At 45.7% G+C, this 15,295-nt stretch overlaps 1 protein-coding gene across 5 annotated transcripts in view; it reads left to right on the forward strand.

Annotated features, from left to right (window-relative positions):
• LOC123732928 (uncharacterized) overlaps window positions 1–15,295 on the forward strand; it is a 71,842-nt gene that overhangs the window by 7,910 nt on the left and 48,637 nt on the right. For 3 of the 5 annotated variants that reach the window (XM_082978706.1, XM_082978708.1, XM_082978707.1), the window contains exon 3: window positions 1–3,521. This exon is cut by the window's left edge. In XM_082978706.1, the coding sequence (XP_082834832.1) occupies window positions 1–3,521 (3,521 nt within the window). Of the gene's footprint in view, window positions 3,522–4,314; window positions 4,374–4,601; window positions 4,736–4,847; window positions 5,171–5,963; window positions 6,023–6,250; window positions 6,385–6,496; window positions 6,820–15,295 lie in introns of all 5 variants that reach the window. The other 2 variants (XM_082978710.1, XM_082978711.1) reach the window with 2 other exon arrangements.

Here is a 15,295-nt window from a genome sequence, read left to right on the forward strand (position 1 = left end):
CAGCTGTCACCACCACCACTCCTGCAGCAGCTGTTACCACCACCATTCCTGTTGCAGCTATTACCACCACAACTCCTGCAGCAGCTGTCACCACCACCACTCATGCAGCAGCTGTTACCACCACCACTCCTGCAGCAGCTGTTACCACCACCACTCCTGCTGCAGCTGTAACCACCACCACTCCTGCAGTAGCTGTCACCACCACCAATCCTGCAGCAGCTGTCACCACAACTCCTGCAGCAGCTGTCACCACCACCACTCCTGCAGCAGCTGTCACCACCACTACTCCTGCAGCAGCTGTTACCACCACCACTCCTGCAGCAGCTGTTACCACCACAACTCCTGCAGCAGCTGTCACCACCACCAGTCCTGCAGCAGCTGTTACCACCACCACTCCTGCAGCAGCTGTTACCACCACCACTCCTGCAGCAGCTGTCACCACCACCACTCCTGCAGCAGCTGTCACCACAACTCCTGCAGCAGCTGTCATCACCACCACTCCTGCAGCAGCTGTCACCACCACTACTCCTGCAGCAGCTGTTACCACCACCACTCCTGCAGCAGCTGTTACCACCACCACTCCTGTAGCAGCTCTCACCACCACCACTCCTGCAGCAGCTGTTTCCACCACCACTCCTGCAGCAGCTGTTACCACCACCACTCCTGCAGAAGCTGTTACCACCACCACTCCTGCAGCAGCTGTTACCACCACCACTCCTGCAGCAGCTGTTACCACCATCACTCCTGCAGCAGCTGTCACCACCACTACTCCTGCAGCAGCTGTTACCACCACTACTCCTGCAGCAGCTGTTACCACCACCACTCCTGCAGCAGCTGTCACCACCGCACCTGCAGCAGCTGTCACCACCACACCTGCAGCAGCTGTCACCACCACCACTCCTGCAGCAGCTGTCACCACCACCACTCCTGCAGCAGCTGTCACCACCACCTCTCCTGCAGCAGCTGTCACCACCACTACTCCTGCAGCAGCGGTCACCACCACTACTCCTGCAGCAGCTGTTACCACCACCACTCCTGCAGCAGCTGTTACCACCACCACTCCTGTAGCAGCTCTCACCACCACCACTCCTGCAGCAGCTGTTTCCACCACCACTCCTGCAGCAGCTGTTACCACCACCACTCCTGCAGCAGCTGTTACCACCACCACTCCTGCAGCAGCTGTTACCACCACCACTCCTGCAGCAGCTGTCACCACCACCACTCCTGCAGCAGCTGTCACCACCACTACTCCTGCAGCAGCTGTTACCACCACTACTCCTGCAGCAGCTGTTACCACCACCACTCCTGCAGCAGCTGTCACCACCGCACCTGCAGCAGCTGTCACCACCACACCTGCAGCAGCTGTCACCACCACTACTCCTGCAGCAGCTGTCACCACCACCACTCCTGCAGCAGCTGTCACCACCACCTCTCCTGCAGCAGCTGTCACCACCACTACTCCTGCAGCAGCGGTCACCACCACTACTCCTGCAGCAGCTGTCACCACCACCACTCCTGCAGCAGCTGTCACCACCACTACTCCTGCAGCAGCTGTCACCACCACCACTCCTGCAGCAGCTGTCACCACCACCACTCCTGCAGCAGCAGTTACCACCACCACTCCTGCAGCAGCTGTTACCACCACCACTCCTGCAGCAGCTGTTACCACCACCACTCCTGCTGCAGCTGTCACCACCACAACACCTGCAGCAGCTGTCACCACAACTCCTGCAGCAGCTGTCACCACCACCACTCCTGCAGCAGCTGTCACCACCACTACTCCTGCAGCAGCTGTTACCACCACCACTCCTGCAGCAGCTGTTACCACCACCACTCCTGTAGCAGCTGTCACCACCACCACTCCTGCAGCAGCTGTTTCCACCACCACTCCTGCAGCAGCTGTTACCACCACCACTCCTGCAGCAGCTGTTACCACCACCACTCCTGCAGCAGCTGTCACCACCACTACTCCTGCAGCAGCTGTCACCACCACCACTCCTGCAGCAGCTGTCACCACCACTACTCCTGCAGCAGCTGTCACCACCACCACTCCTGCAGCAGCTGTCACCATCACCACTCCTGCAGCAGCAGTTACCACCACCACTCCTGCAGCAGCTGTTACCACCACCACTCCTGCAGCAGCTGTTAGCACCACTACTCCTGCAGCAGCTGTCACCACCACCACTCCTGCAGCAGCTGTCACCACCACTACTCCTGCAGCAGCTGTTACCACCACCACTCCTGCTGCAGCTGTCACCACCACAACTCCTGCTGCAGCTGTCACCACAACTCCTGCAGCAGCTGTCACCACCACCACTCCTGCAGCAGCTGTCACCACCACTACTCCTGCAGCAGCTGTCACCACCACTACTCCTGCAGCAGCTGTTACCACCACCACTCCTGCAGCAGCTGTTACCACCACCACTCCTGTAGCAGCTGTCACCACCACCACTCCTGCAGCAGCTGTTTCCACCACCACTCCTGCAGCAGCTGTTACCACCACCACTCCTGCAGCAGCTGTTACCACCACCACTCCTGCAGCAGCTGTCACCACCACTACTCCTGCAGCAGCTGTCACCACCACCACTCCTGCAGCAGCTGTCACCACCACTACTCCTGCAGCAGCTGTCACCACCACCACTCCTGCAGCAGCTGTCACCACCACCACTCCTGCAGCAGCAGTTACCACCACCACTCCTGCAGCAGCTGTTACCACCACCACTCCTGCAGCAGCTGTTACCACCACCACTCCTGTAGCAGCTGTCACCACCACCACTCCTGCAGCAGCTGTTTCCACCACCACTCCTGCAGCAGCTGTTACCACCACCACTCCTGCAGCAGCTGTTACCACCACCACTCCTGCTGCAGCTGTCACCACCACAACTCCTGCAGCAGCTGTCACCACAACTCCTGCAGCAGCTGTCACCACCACCACTCTTGCAGCAGCTGTCACCACCACTACTCCTGCAGCAGCTGTTACCACCACCACTCCTGCAGCAGCTGTTACCACCACCACTCCTGTAGCAGCTGTCACCACCACCACTCCTGCAGCAGCTGTTTCCACCACCACTCCTGCAGCAGCTGTTACCACCACCACTCCTGCAGCAGCTGTCACCACCACCACCACTCCTGCAGCAGCTGTCACCACCACCACTCCTGCAGCAGCTGTCACCACCACTACTCCTGCAGCAGCTGTCACCACCACCACTCCTGCAGCAGCTGTCACCACCACCACTCCTGCAGCAGCTGTTACCACCATCACTCCTGCAGCAGCTGTCACCACCACCACTCCTGCAGCAGCTGTCACAACCACTACTCCTGCAGCAGCTGTCACAACCACCACTCCTGCAGCAGCTGTTACCACCACCACCACCACTCCTGCTGTCGCATCAACTGACCCTCCATCTTCTAGTGAAGGAACCCTGGGTCTTCAGTTCAGTCTCAACCAGACGTTCAACTCAAATCTTTCCAACCCGTCCTCTTCAGAGTTCAAGACTCTGGCTTTCAAAGTGCAATCTGAAGTAAGTATCAGGGCATTTCCATGCCAGCGTAGGTAGGAAATTATTTCTGGTAGCTCAGATTGATCTGGAAATTCTCACACTGAAACTTCATTGGGAGGAAGGCTGTTTGACACATGTTTTATTTTTGTATGACAAACCGTTTTTGGGGGAAAATCGTAGGGCAGCGCTCTAAGGCACTGCATCTCAGTGCTAGAGGCGTCACTACAGACCCTGGTTCGATTCCGGGCTGTATCACAGCGGTCTAAGGCACTGCATCTCAGTGCTAGAGGCGCCACTACAGACCCTGGTTCGATTCCAGTCTATATCACAGCGGTCTAAGGCACTGCATCTCATGCTAGAGGTCACTACAGACCTGGTTCGATTCCAGGCTGTATCGCAACCGGCCCTGATTGGGAGTCCCATAGGGCGGTGCACAATTGGCCCAGCGTCGTCCTGGTTAGGGTTTGGTTGGGGGGGTAGGCCATCAATGTAAATAAGAATTTGTTCTTAACTGACTTGCCTAGTTAAATAAAGGTTCACATACATAAATGTAAGTGTCCCTTTTAGACTTGTACAATCCTCCTGTAAACCCCTTATCATCAGTGAGCCTGTACATGCCTCCTGTAAACCCCTATCATCAGTGAGCCGTACATGCCTCTGTAAACCCCTATCATCAGTGAGCCGTACATGTCAAGTCAAAAAGGGTACTATTGAGAGGTCTATTTACTATGAAAGAATTAAACCAAAGCTTCTGTTAATGCCGTCAAGGGCCCTGTTTTCATTGAACCTTTGATCATCCTATCTTTCAACGCAGGTGAACAAGGCTTATGCTGGGACGCCAGGATTCAATCGTTCTATTGTCAACTCATTCAGGTAAGTGTATGAATTCTCATTACTGATTGACTAGGTTTCTGTTCTACCTTATGTTATTTGTACTACTACACTGATATTGATTACTGCATTGTTGGGTTTAATGCTTGCAAGAAAAGCCATTTCACTGCACTTGGGCACATGACATTAAAACTTGAAAACTTTGACGATTCTGGTGATGATGATGATGATTTCTGAGGGTTGTCCATTTCCTCTCCTTCTCCTGAGTAGGAATGGATCTGTAGTTACCGACATGACCCTCGTGTTCGACAAGCAGTCTTCGGTTCCCAGCTCAAGCACCGCACAGACAATTCTCACCAACAGTTCCACCTCCCTGAACATTCTACCAGGCAGCATCAGGGTTGGTAAGTATTCATCTCCAGAGGCGGACTGGCCATCTGGCATTTTGGGCAAATGACCAGATGGGCTGGTCCATTTTCATTCCAGTGGCCCTGTTTAATGTGTTTTTTTTTGCAGATGTTGCCACAACCACTCCTGCAGCAGCTGTTACCACCACCACTCCTGCAGCAGCTGTTACCACCACCACTCCTGCAGCAGCTGTCACCACCACCACTCCTGCAGCAGCTGTCACAACCACCACTCCTGCAGCAGCTGTCACAACCACCACTCCTGCAGCAGCTGTTACCACCACCACTCCTGCTGTCGCATCAACTGACCCTCCATCTTCTAGTGAAGGAATCCTGAGTCTTCGGTTCAGTCTCCACCAGCCATTCAACTCAAATCTTTCCAACCGGTCATCTTCAGAGTTCAAGACTCTGTCTGCCAACGTGGTCACTAATGTAAGTATCAGGGTAATTCCACGCCAGCGTAGGTGGAAAACATTTCTGGTAGCTCAGATTGTTCTGGCAATTCTCACACAGAAACCTCCTTGGGAGGAAGGCTGTTTGACACTTGTTTTACTTTTTACGACAATCCATTTTTGGGACAATCATAGGGCAGCGGTCTAAGGCACTGCATCTCAGTGCTAGAGGCGTCACTACAGACCCTGGTTCGATTCCGGGCTGTATCACAGCGGTCTAAGGCACTGCATCTCAGTGCTAGAGGCGCCACTACAGACCCTGGTTCGATTCCAGTCTATATCACAGCGGTCTAAGGCACTGCATCTCAATGCTAGAGGAGTCACTACAGACCCTGGTTCGATTCCAGGCTGTATCGTAACCGGCCCTGATTGGGAGTCCCATAGGGCGGTGCACAATTGGCCCAGCGTCGTCCTGGTTAGGGTTTGGTTGGGGGATAGGCCATCAATGTAAATAAGAGTTTGTTCTTAAAACTGACTTGCCTAGTTAAATAAAGGTTACATTCATAAATGTAAGTGTCCCTTTTAGACTTGTACAATCCTCCTGTAAAACCCTATCATCAGTGAGCCTGTACAAGCCTCCTGTAAACCCCTATCATCAGTGAGCCGTACATGCCTCCTGTAAACCCCTATCATCAGTGAGCCGTACATGCCAAGTCAAAAAGGATACTATTGAGAGGTCTATTTACTATGAAAGAATTAAACCAAAGCTTCTGTTAATGCCGTCAAGGGCCCTGTTTTCATTGAACATTTGATCATCCTATCTTTCAACGCAGGTGAACAAGGTTTATGCTAAGACCCCAGGCTTCAATCGTTCTATTGTCAACTCATTCAGGTAAGTGTATGAATTCTCATTACTGATTGACTAGGTTTCTTTTCTACCTTGTGTTATTTGTACTACTACATTGATATTGATTACTGCATTGTTGGGTTTAATGCTTGCAAGAAAAGCCATTTCACTGCACTTGGGCACATGACATTAAAACTTGAAAACTTTGACGATTCTGGTGATGATGATGATGATTTCTGAGGGTTGTCCATTTCCTCTCCTTCTCCTGAGTAGGAATGGATCTGTAGTTACCAACATGACCCTCGTGTTCGACAAGCAGTCTTCGGTTCCCAGCTCAAGCACCGCACAGACAATTCTCACCAACAGTTCCACCTCCCTGAACATTCTACCAGGCAGCATCAGGGTTGGTAAGTATTCATCTCCAGAGGCGGACTGGCCATCTGGCATTTTGGGCAAATGACCAGATGGGCTGGTCCATTTTCATTCCAGTGGCCCTGTTTAATGTGTTTTTTTTTGCAGATGTTGCCACAACCACTCCTGCAGCAGCTGTTACCACCACCACTCCTGCAGCAGCTGTCACCACCACCACTCCTGCAGCAGCTGTTACCACCACCACTCCTGCAGCAGCTGTCACATCCACCACTCCTGCAGCAGCTGTCACAACCACCACTCCTGCAGCAGCTGTTACCACCACCACTCCTGCTGTCGCATCAACTGACCCTCCATCTTCTAGTGAAGGAATCCTGAGTCTTCGGTTCAGTCTCAACCAGACGTTCAACTCAGATCTTTCCAACCCGTCCTCTTCAGCATTCAAGACTCTGTCTACCAACGTGGTCACTAACGTAAGTATCAGGGCAATTCCACGCCAGCGTAGGTGGAAAACATTTTTGGTAGCTCAGATTGTTCTGGCAATTCTCACACAGAAACCTCCTTGGGAGGAAGGCTGTTTGACACTTGTTTTACTTTTTACGACAATCCATTTTTGGGACAATCATAGGGCAGCGGTTTAAGGCACTGCATCTCAGTGCTAGAGGCGTCACTACAGACCCTGGTTCGATTCCGGGCTGTATCACAGCGGTCTAAGGCACTGCATCTCAGTGCTAGAGGCGCCACTACAGACCCTGGTTCGATTCCAGTCTATATCACAGCGGTCTAAGGCACTGCATCTCAGTGCTAGAGGCGTCACTACAGACGCTGGTTCGATTCCAGGCTGTATCGTAACCGGCCCTGATTGGGAGTCCCATAGGGCGGTGCACAATTGGCCCAGTGTCGTCCTGGTTAGGGTTTGGTTGGGGGGGGTAGGCCGTCAATGTAAATAAGAGTTTGTTCTTAACTGACTTGCCTAGTTAAATAAAGGTTACATACATAAATGTAAGTGTCCCTTTTAGACTTGTACAATCCTCCTGTAAACCCCTATCATCAGTGAGCCTGTACATGCCTCCTGTAAACCCCTATCATCAGTGAGCCGTACATGCCTCCTGTAAACCCCTATCATCAGTGAGCCGTACATGCCTCCTGTAAACCCCTATCATCAGTGAGCCGTACATGCCAAGTCAAAAAGGATACTATTGAGAGGTCTATTTACTATGAAAGAATTAAACCAAAGCTTCTGTTAATGCCGTCAAGGGCCCTGTTTTCATTGATCCTTTGATCATCCTATCTTTCAACGCAGGTGAACAAGGCTTATGCTAAGACCCCAGGCTTCCGTCGTTCCATTGTCAACTCATTCAGGTAAGTGTATGAATTCTCATTACTGATTGACTAGGTTTCTGTTCTACCTTGTGTTATTTGTACTACTACATTGATATTGATTACTGCATTGTTGGGTTTAATGCTTGCAAGAAAAGGCATTTCACTGCACTTGGTCACATGACATTAAAACTTGAAAACTTTGACGATTCTGGTGATGATGATGATGATTTCTGAGGGTTGTCCATTTTCTCTCCTTCTCCTGAGTAGGAGTGGATCTGTAGTTACCGACATGACCCTCGTGTTCGACAAGCAGTCTTCGGTTCCCAGCTCAAGCAGCGCACAGACAATTCTCACCAACAGTTCCACCTCCCTGAACATTCTACCAGGCAGCATCAGTGTTGGTAAGTATTCATCTCCAGAGGCGGACTGGCCATCTGGCATTTTGGGCAAATGATCATGTTTTTTTCGGGGGGGGGGGGAAAATTATAATTATCTGGCTAATAATTTGGGGGAAAATGAGCCAATATGTTAAAAATGCCAGGGCCAATTTCTGGTCCCAGTCCGCCCCTGTTTCACTGTCACCATACACATCTATAAGAGCAAAGTCAACATTTGAACAGAAACATGAAAAGACAATCCACTTTTGTAATTAACTGAACAATTTCTCTGTTTTTCCTACTTTTTCAGGGTCATCAACCACATCAGGAAGTGCTCCCCAACCCACTGCCTTCTCTCTGGCTGCCTTGCCTCTCAGTTTGGCTCTGTTAATGGTACAGCTGCTGTCTAGCTAATAGCCTGGGGCATAGCTGCTGTGGCTCTGATAGCTGCTAGGCTAGCTAATAGCCTGGGGCATAGCTGCTGTGGCTCTGCTAGCTGCTGGCTAACCAATAGCCTGGGACATAGCTGCTCTGGCATTGGTTTAACCAATCAACGGTTTCCCAGCTCTCATAGATACAGCCTTAAAGCTAGAATCCTTAGTTGCTACACCCATTTTTTGACTTATAAATTAATTATATCTACCCATTGATTCTAGAAGAATATAACATATGAATGCCTCATGAGTTTAGCTCAACTGTCGTACCCCATCAGAACCCAAAATATAAGCTTGTTTTACTCCAATGTTTCTAAACAATGCAAACAAACACTGTATAGCTTTAAAACATTATTAAAACTATAATTCTGATATCATGGATGGTCAGTCCTGGCAACCATAGCTCCTCTATGAATTTGAGAGTGGTCACATTTGTATTACCAAAAACAGAGAGCAGGTGTGAATTTGTTATTGTTTCAGTTAAGGATTCTAGCTTTAATATGAATTACCTGCTTAAGCATGAGAGTACACAACACATTTTAACCGTGTTAGTTGGCAAAATTATATATGTATTTTAGGTACATTCCCCTACATACAAACAAAAACAAAACTAAATGTACTTTTTGATGTCATGTATGATATTTGTGAAATACTTTAAGAATTCTCATAGTTTTTGTTCATTAATATTTATATTTATAGTATTATTAATAAAGGGATATTATTATTATTATTATTATTACTACTATTATTTTAAGTTACTATTATTATAATAATTATTATTATTACTATTATTTCAAGTTACTATTATTTAACACTTATAGGCTCTCACAGACATCAATTCATGATGTATTCACACTTGCACACTATTTATCAGTCAAATTTTTATACTGAAAATAACTAAAAGAAACAACAACTTTCCTATTGTACAATTTTTAATTTTTTAATTTTTAAATGTTTTATTTGATCATAGTTCCCTCTTTAATTATTAACTATATTTAAATTTAAATTTACCAGGACCGGGATGATATTTACTTTGAGTTATTTTGGGCATATCACCAAAAATGTGGACCACTACAATGTTTTAAAACTGTTGAAGAGCCTCGCCTGGTTTGTACTTGTCTTGTTATTATTAAATCTAATATATTACGTAACACTCAAGAATGTAGATATGACATTTCTTTCATTAGCGCTGGAATATAATGACATGTCAAAATCATTCTAGGGGTAAATCTCAATATTTTGGTCTAATATCTTTCTAGGGCTACATCTCAATAGTGTGGTCTAATATCCTTCTAGGGGTACATCTCAATAGTCTAGTTTTGTTTCCTCATTGCGGTGCATCTCAATAGTCGAACTAGACTGCCAAATTAAAATGCTCACTAGCAGTTCCACCTGACCCAAATCTAGTGGCAGCATTAATAAGACAGACAACGTACTATTGAGAATCCCCTACACAACACTAGATACTATTGAGACTCACCCCTACACAACACTAGATACTATTGACACTCACCCCTAGACTACACTAGAGACTATTGATACTCACCCCTGGACTACACCAGATACTATTGACACTCACCCCTAGACTACACTAGATACTATTGACACTCACCCCTAGACTACACTAGATACGATTGAGACTCACATATAGACTACACTAGACTATTGAGACTGATAAGAGAATTATCTAATGAAGGTAAATGAATCAATAATCCATTATGAATTAGTAGTTATGTAGCAAAGATACTAAACTGTAAGTCATTGTACTGAACGTTAGTCCCATCAAGTTTAGAAATGGGTGTGTGAGATACCGGGAGTAGCCTTCAAGGTTCTCCTAATCTATGGGGAAAGGAACAGACAGTGCTGGAACAGTGGTGGGAGGTCAAGGAAGAGATACTGTTCACCTACTGTCTGTGCGTATGTGTGTGCATAGGCTTTCTACTGTTGGTGTGGAGGTGTGTACGTAAGCGGAGAGAGAAGATAAAATGAACATCTTTGGGCATGTTGGGTAGAACGTTCTCCGAATAAACTGCACAGACTTTTGCAGAAAGCTGAGTCCTTGCCTAATAATTAACCTAGTGTCTTACAAACCCTGGGGATTAGTCAAGGCTTATTGATTGTTAATTATTCATTAGGATAGAACATTTCTTTGACAATTGGTCCTACGAGCTCGGATCTCAATATCTGCCTCTGTCGGTCCGGGAAGACACCGAAACCGTGCACGGGCGGATGAAATATCCGTAGATCAAAGACCTGGCCCCTTGCTGAGGGTTCTTTACAGGCCGGTGGCAAACTGGTATGCGACAGAGGCGGTGACGAGATTTTACCAACATTGAAACCTCAGCTGCAAATAACAAGGTCAGTGCGCTTTATTCAGTTTTTTGGGGATAGCACCTGTATGATTACATTAAATGATGAATGAGTGATCATTAAATGATGAAAAGCAATTGATGTGAAAGTGAAAGGCAAAAGCGATTGATGTGGAAGTGAAAGGCGGGAGCGATTAGAGGATTTTAATGTACTTTGGGTGTTAGACGCTGGAAATATCCGGACGGAGTTTATAACTGGTGACCTGTCTTTATAAGTTTGGGTAGAGAAAAATGTTTTAAAAGCAACCAAGTATTCTATATTTCCTAGAGGAAATTACCAGTAGGTAAGAGATGCACATAGAAGTAAATTGAATCAGAGTTTTGAAAAGCACACACATAGAATAAAAAAATATATAATTATTTGCGTTTGAGATAGATATATTGATCAGTCAAAAGTTGCAAGAAACGACAAGAAAATAAGTATAACTTATAGTCGTATACGTGTGAGATATAAATAATATGTCAGGATCCATACGAATAATTATTCTAAAATTCTAGGTTAATGATAATAGCGGTAAACAGCACACACATAGAGATCAATAGCAAGTAGACACAGATTGTAATTGAATCAGAGTTTTAAAAAAGCACATAGAATAAGAAGATAATTCAGGATTCATACAAATACTCCTTCTAAAATTCTAGATTGTGAGCAGGAGCAGAATACCTACGATAGTAATTTAATGAACATGAGTAGTAAATCCTCTCAGACGGAGAGGACTCCCACGTCAACCACAGAGACACCACCTAAGCCCAAATTGTACCCCTCCCTGGTAGACCAGGGGGTGGCGGGAAAACCCAGATAACGAGGTGGCGGTAGGGAGACAGAGACAACCACATCAAGTGCCGCCCGTACCGTTACCCCCTCCCCCATATGCTGGTCCTCAGGGAGCCGAGGGAGGTAGAGAGGAAGAGATACAGAGAGGAGAACAGGATTTAGCAAACTTATTGAGAAAAGTGGATGGAGACAGTCAAAAGAAAGGGGGAGATAGATGCTTTAACGATAACAAACCGGGTCAATTCGCTAGAGATTGTGAGGCACCGTGTAAACACTGCAATAAAGCAGGTCATAATCACGGAGACTGTAAAAAGAGTGAACCGGTTGAGGTAGTGCATCGAACAGTAACTGTCAGGGTGACTGTGTTCAAGAAAAAAAAGAAATGAAAAATTGGATAGGAATAAGGCAAATACATGTTTCAACTGTCAGAAGTCGGGGCATTATGCAAGAGACTCTAAAACACCTTGTGAACATTGTGACCGAGTCGGACACAACTACAGAAATTGTGAAATATAAGCAAAAGCGTTTGCTTAAAATTTGAGGTGCTGATTGTCATTCAACTGTTGGTATGTTTTGCCTGGAAACATACGGTTGTTAGTGGTTGTTTAAGGTATAACCCGAACGTTTTGATAGCTTGTTTAGTTTAAATTGAAAGACAGATTCATTCAAAAATAATAGCGAGGGGATTTCGATAAAGTACGTTGTTTGTGGTCTAAATGGCCTGCTTAAAGGATATATAGAGAATGGGAGTTGTATTTGAATGACGGAATCAAGGAAAAGGCAGTTACCTAAATCTAATGAATTATAAGGAGCGGATGGGTAATTGTAACCACCGAAAGGTGTTTATTTTTATGCTAAAAGAGTTGAAAGAAGTATTTTATAAATTTGGCGATATAGATGGTATTTTTAAAAGTCTTGGACATTTCATAAGAGTGAAGCCGAAAGAGAGATAGAGTTGTAACATTGGTTTTAATCTTGCGATAGAGGTAAGGCAGAAAGTTGTTTGAAAAGAGGTCATGTTTTTCCCTTCCGGGTTAAAAGAGGAGAGTTGGTTGTGAGCGCTGGACTATATGTGGCTGGAAGCGATTCTGGTCTGAATAATGGAATCGTAAAAGTTTAGTGATAAATTCTGGTTATTGATTCGTGGTTCAATTGTTTAGTAACACCAGTGAATTGAACAGGAAGTGAATGTAAGCTAACATTATAATCTGTTTCCATTGCATGGAAAAATGTCAAGTCAGTAAAGTGAATTGCAGGTGGAGTTAATTTTATTTTTACAGGGACGGTGCACATTAAACACAGTTGTGTGTATAATGGCAGGGTATTCCTAGCAAACAGAATGGGCCGGTTTGCAGACAAACTGAAGGGGTTTTAAGGTTTTAAGCAAGCTTGGGTCAAATTAGTCAAATAGTACGTTAAATATGGGGGTTTCATAGATTGGAAGTACAGTATTGTATCCAAGGGTAGTGTATGTTCAATTAAAGTACACAGAACCATCGAGGAAGTTTAAAACGAATGATTAATGATTTGTGGAAGTACAGTAGAGTTATTATTAGGTTTTGTTTGTAGTTAACGTTTGGGTTTCTGAATCGGTGTAGTTTAACCTGTTAGGGCTAGGGGGCAGTATTGACACGGCTGGATAAAAAACATACCCGATTTAATCTGGTTACCACTCCTACCCAGTAACTAGAATATGCATATACTTATTACATATGGATAGAAAACACCCTAAAGTTTCTAAAACTGTTTGAATGGTGTCTGTGAGTATAACAGAACTCAAATGGCAGGTCAAAACCTGAGAGATTCCTTTACAGGAAGTGGCCTGTCTGACCATTTCTTGAACTTCTTTTCCATCTCTATCTTTTACTAAGGATCTCTGCTCTAACGTGACACTTCCTACGTCGTCCATAGGCGCTCAGAGCCCGGGAAAAAACAGAATGTCGTCATCCCAGCCCCAGGCTGAAACACATTATCGCCTTTCTCAAGTGGCCGATCAAGGGACACTGGGCTTAGGCGCGTGACCCGACCGCCCCCGCCTTTGTGATTTTTTCCTCTGTTTGCCGAAAAGGAGATTCCCTGTCGGAATATTATCGCTTTTCTACGAGAAAAATTGTGTAAAAATTGATTTTAAACAGCGGTTGACATGCTTCGAAGTACGGTAATGGAATATTTAGAATTTTTTTGTCACGAATTGCGCCATGCGCGCGACCCTTCTTTACCATTTCGGATAGTGTCTGGAACGCATGAACAAAACGCCGCTATTCGGATATAACGATGGATTATTTTGGACCAAACCAACATTTGTTATTGAAGTAGCAGTCCTGGGAGTGCATTCTGACGAAGACAACAAAAGGTAATCAAACTTTTATAATAGTAAATATGATTATGGTGAGTGCTAAACTTGCCGGGTGTCTAAATAGCTAGCCCGTGATGCCTGGGCTATGTACTTAGAATATTGCAAAATGTGCTTTCACCAAAAAGCTATTTTAAAATCGGACATATCGAGTGCATAGAGGAGGTCTGTATCTATAATTCTTAAAATAATTGTTATGCTTTTTGTGAACGTTTATCGTGAGTAATCTAGTAAAATGTTAGCGAATTCCCCGGAAGTTTGCGGGGGGTATGCTAGTTCTGAACGTCACATGCTAATGTAAAAAGCTGTTTTTTGATATAAATATGAACTTGATTGAACAAAACATGCATGTATTGTATAACATAATGTCCTAGGGTGTGTCATCTGATGAAGATCATCAAAGGTGAGTGCTGCATTTAGCTGTCTTCTGGGTTTTGGTGACATTATATGCTGGCTTGAAAAATGGGTGTCTGATTATTTCTGGCTTGGTACTCTGCTGACATAATCTAATGTTTTGCTTTCGTTGTAAAGCCTTTTTGAAATCGGACAGTGTGGTTAGATTAACGAGAGTCTTGTCTTTAAATAGCTGTAAAATAGTCATATGTTTGAGAAATTGAAGTAATAGGATTTTTAAGGTTTTGTAAATCGCGCCACAGGCTTAAAGTGGCTGTTACGTAGGTGGGACGAATTCGTCCCGCCTAGCCCAGAGAGGATAAGGAATGATGACCAAATGTTCGTGGTTATTTTATGGAAAAAGGAATGTTTAGCTCTCTTTGGGAAAAATTCCTAGGGACAGGATATCTTAAAGGGGTATACACATATGGCATTTTGAAAGTTTTGTTTCTGAGTTTTAATTAAACACGTGAAATTCTTTTGATAGGGAATGTTCTGGAACCTGGGATACAAAATGTGGATAAAGTTCTGTCACGTCCTGACCAGCAGAGGGTGTTGTTGTGTAGTTTTGATCAGGACGTGGCGAGTATGTCTGTGTATGTGTTCTGGGTGTTGTATTTCTATGTGGGTCTGTGTGGCTCCTGATCAGGGACAGCTGGTGATCGTTGTTCCTGATTGGCAGTCAAATATTTAGGAGAATGTTTGTCACTTGGGTTTGTGGGTGGTTGTGCTAACACTGCTAGTCTTTGGTATGTACGTAGCCTGTTAGCCTGTTGTTAGTCGTTTTTGTTTATTGTTCTTTTTCCCATGGATACTTTGCTCATATATATTAAAAAGATGAGTATGTACATTTCACCTGCTGCAGTTTGGTCTCTTCAACACGGCTGTAATTATTACAGAACCACCCACCTAAACAAGACCAAGG

Source organism: Salmo salar, chromosome 08, assembly GCF_965601325.2.
Source record: "Salmo salar chromosome 08, fSalSal1, whole genome shotgun sequence".
In the NCBI taxonomy this organism is placed as follows: Eukaryota; Metazoa; Chordata; class Actinopteri; order Salmoniformes; family Salmonidae; genus Salmo; species Salmo salar.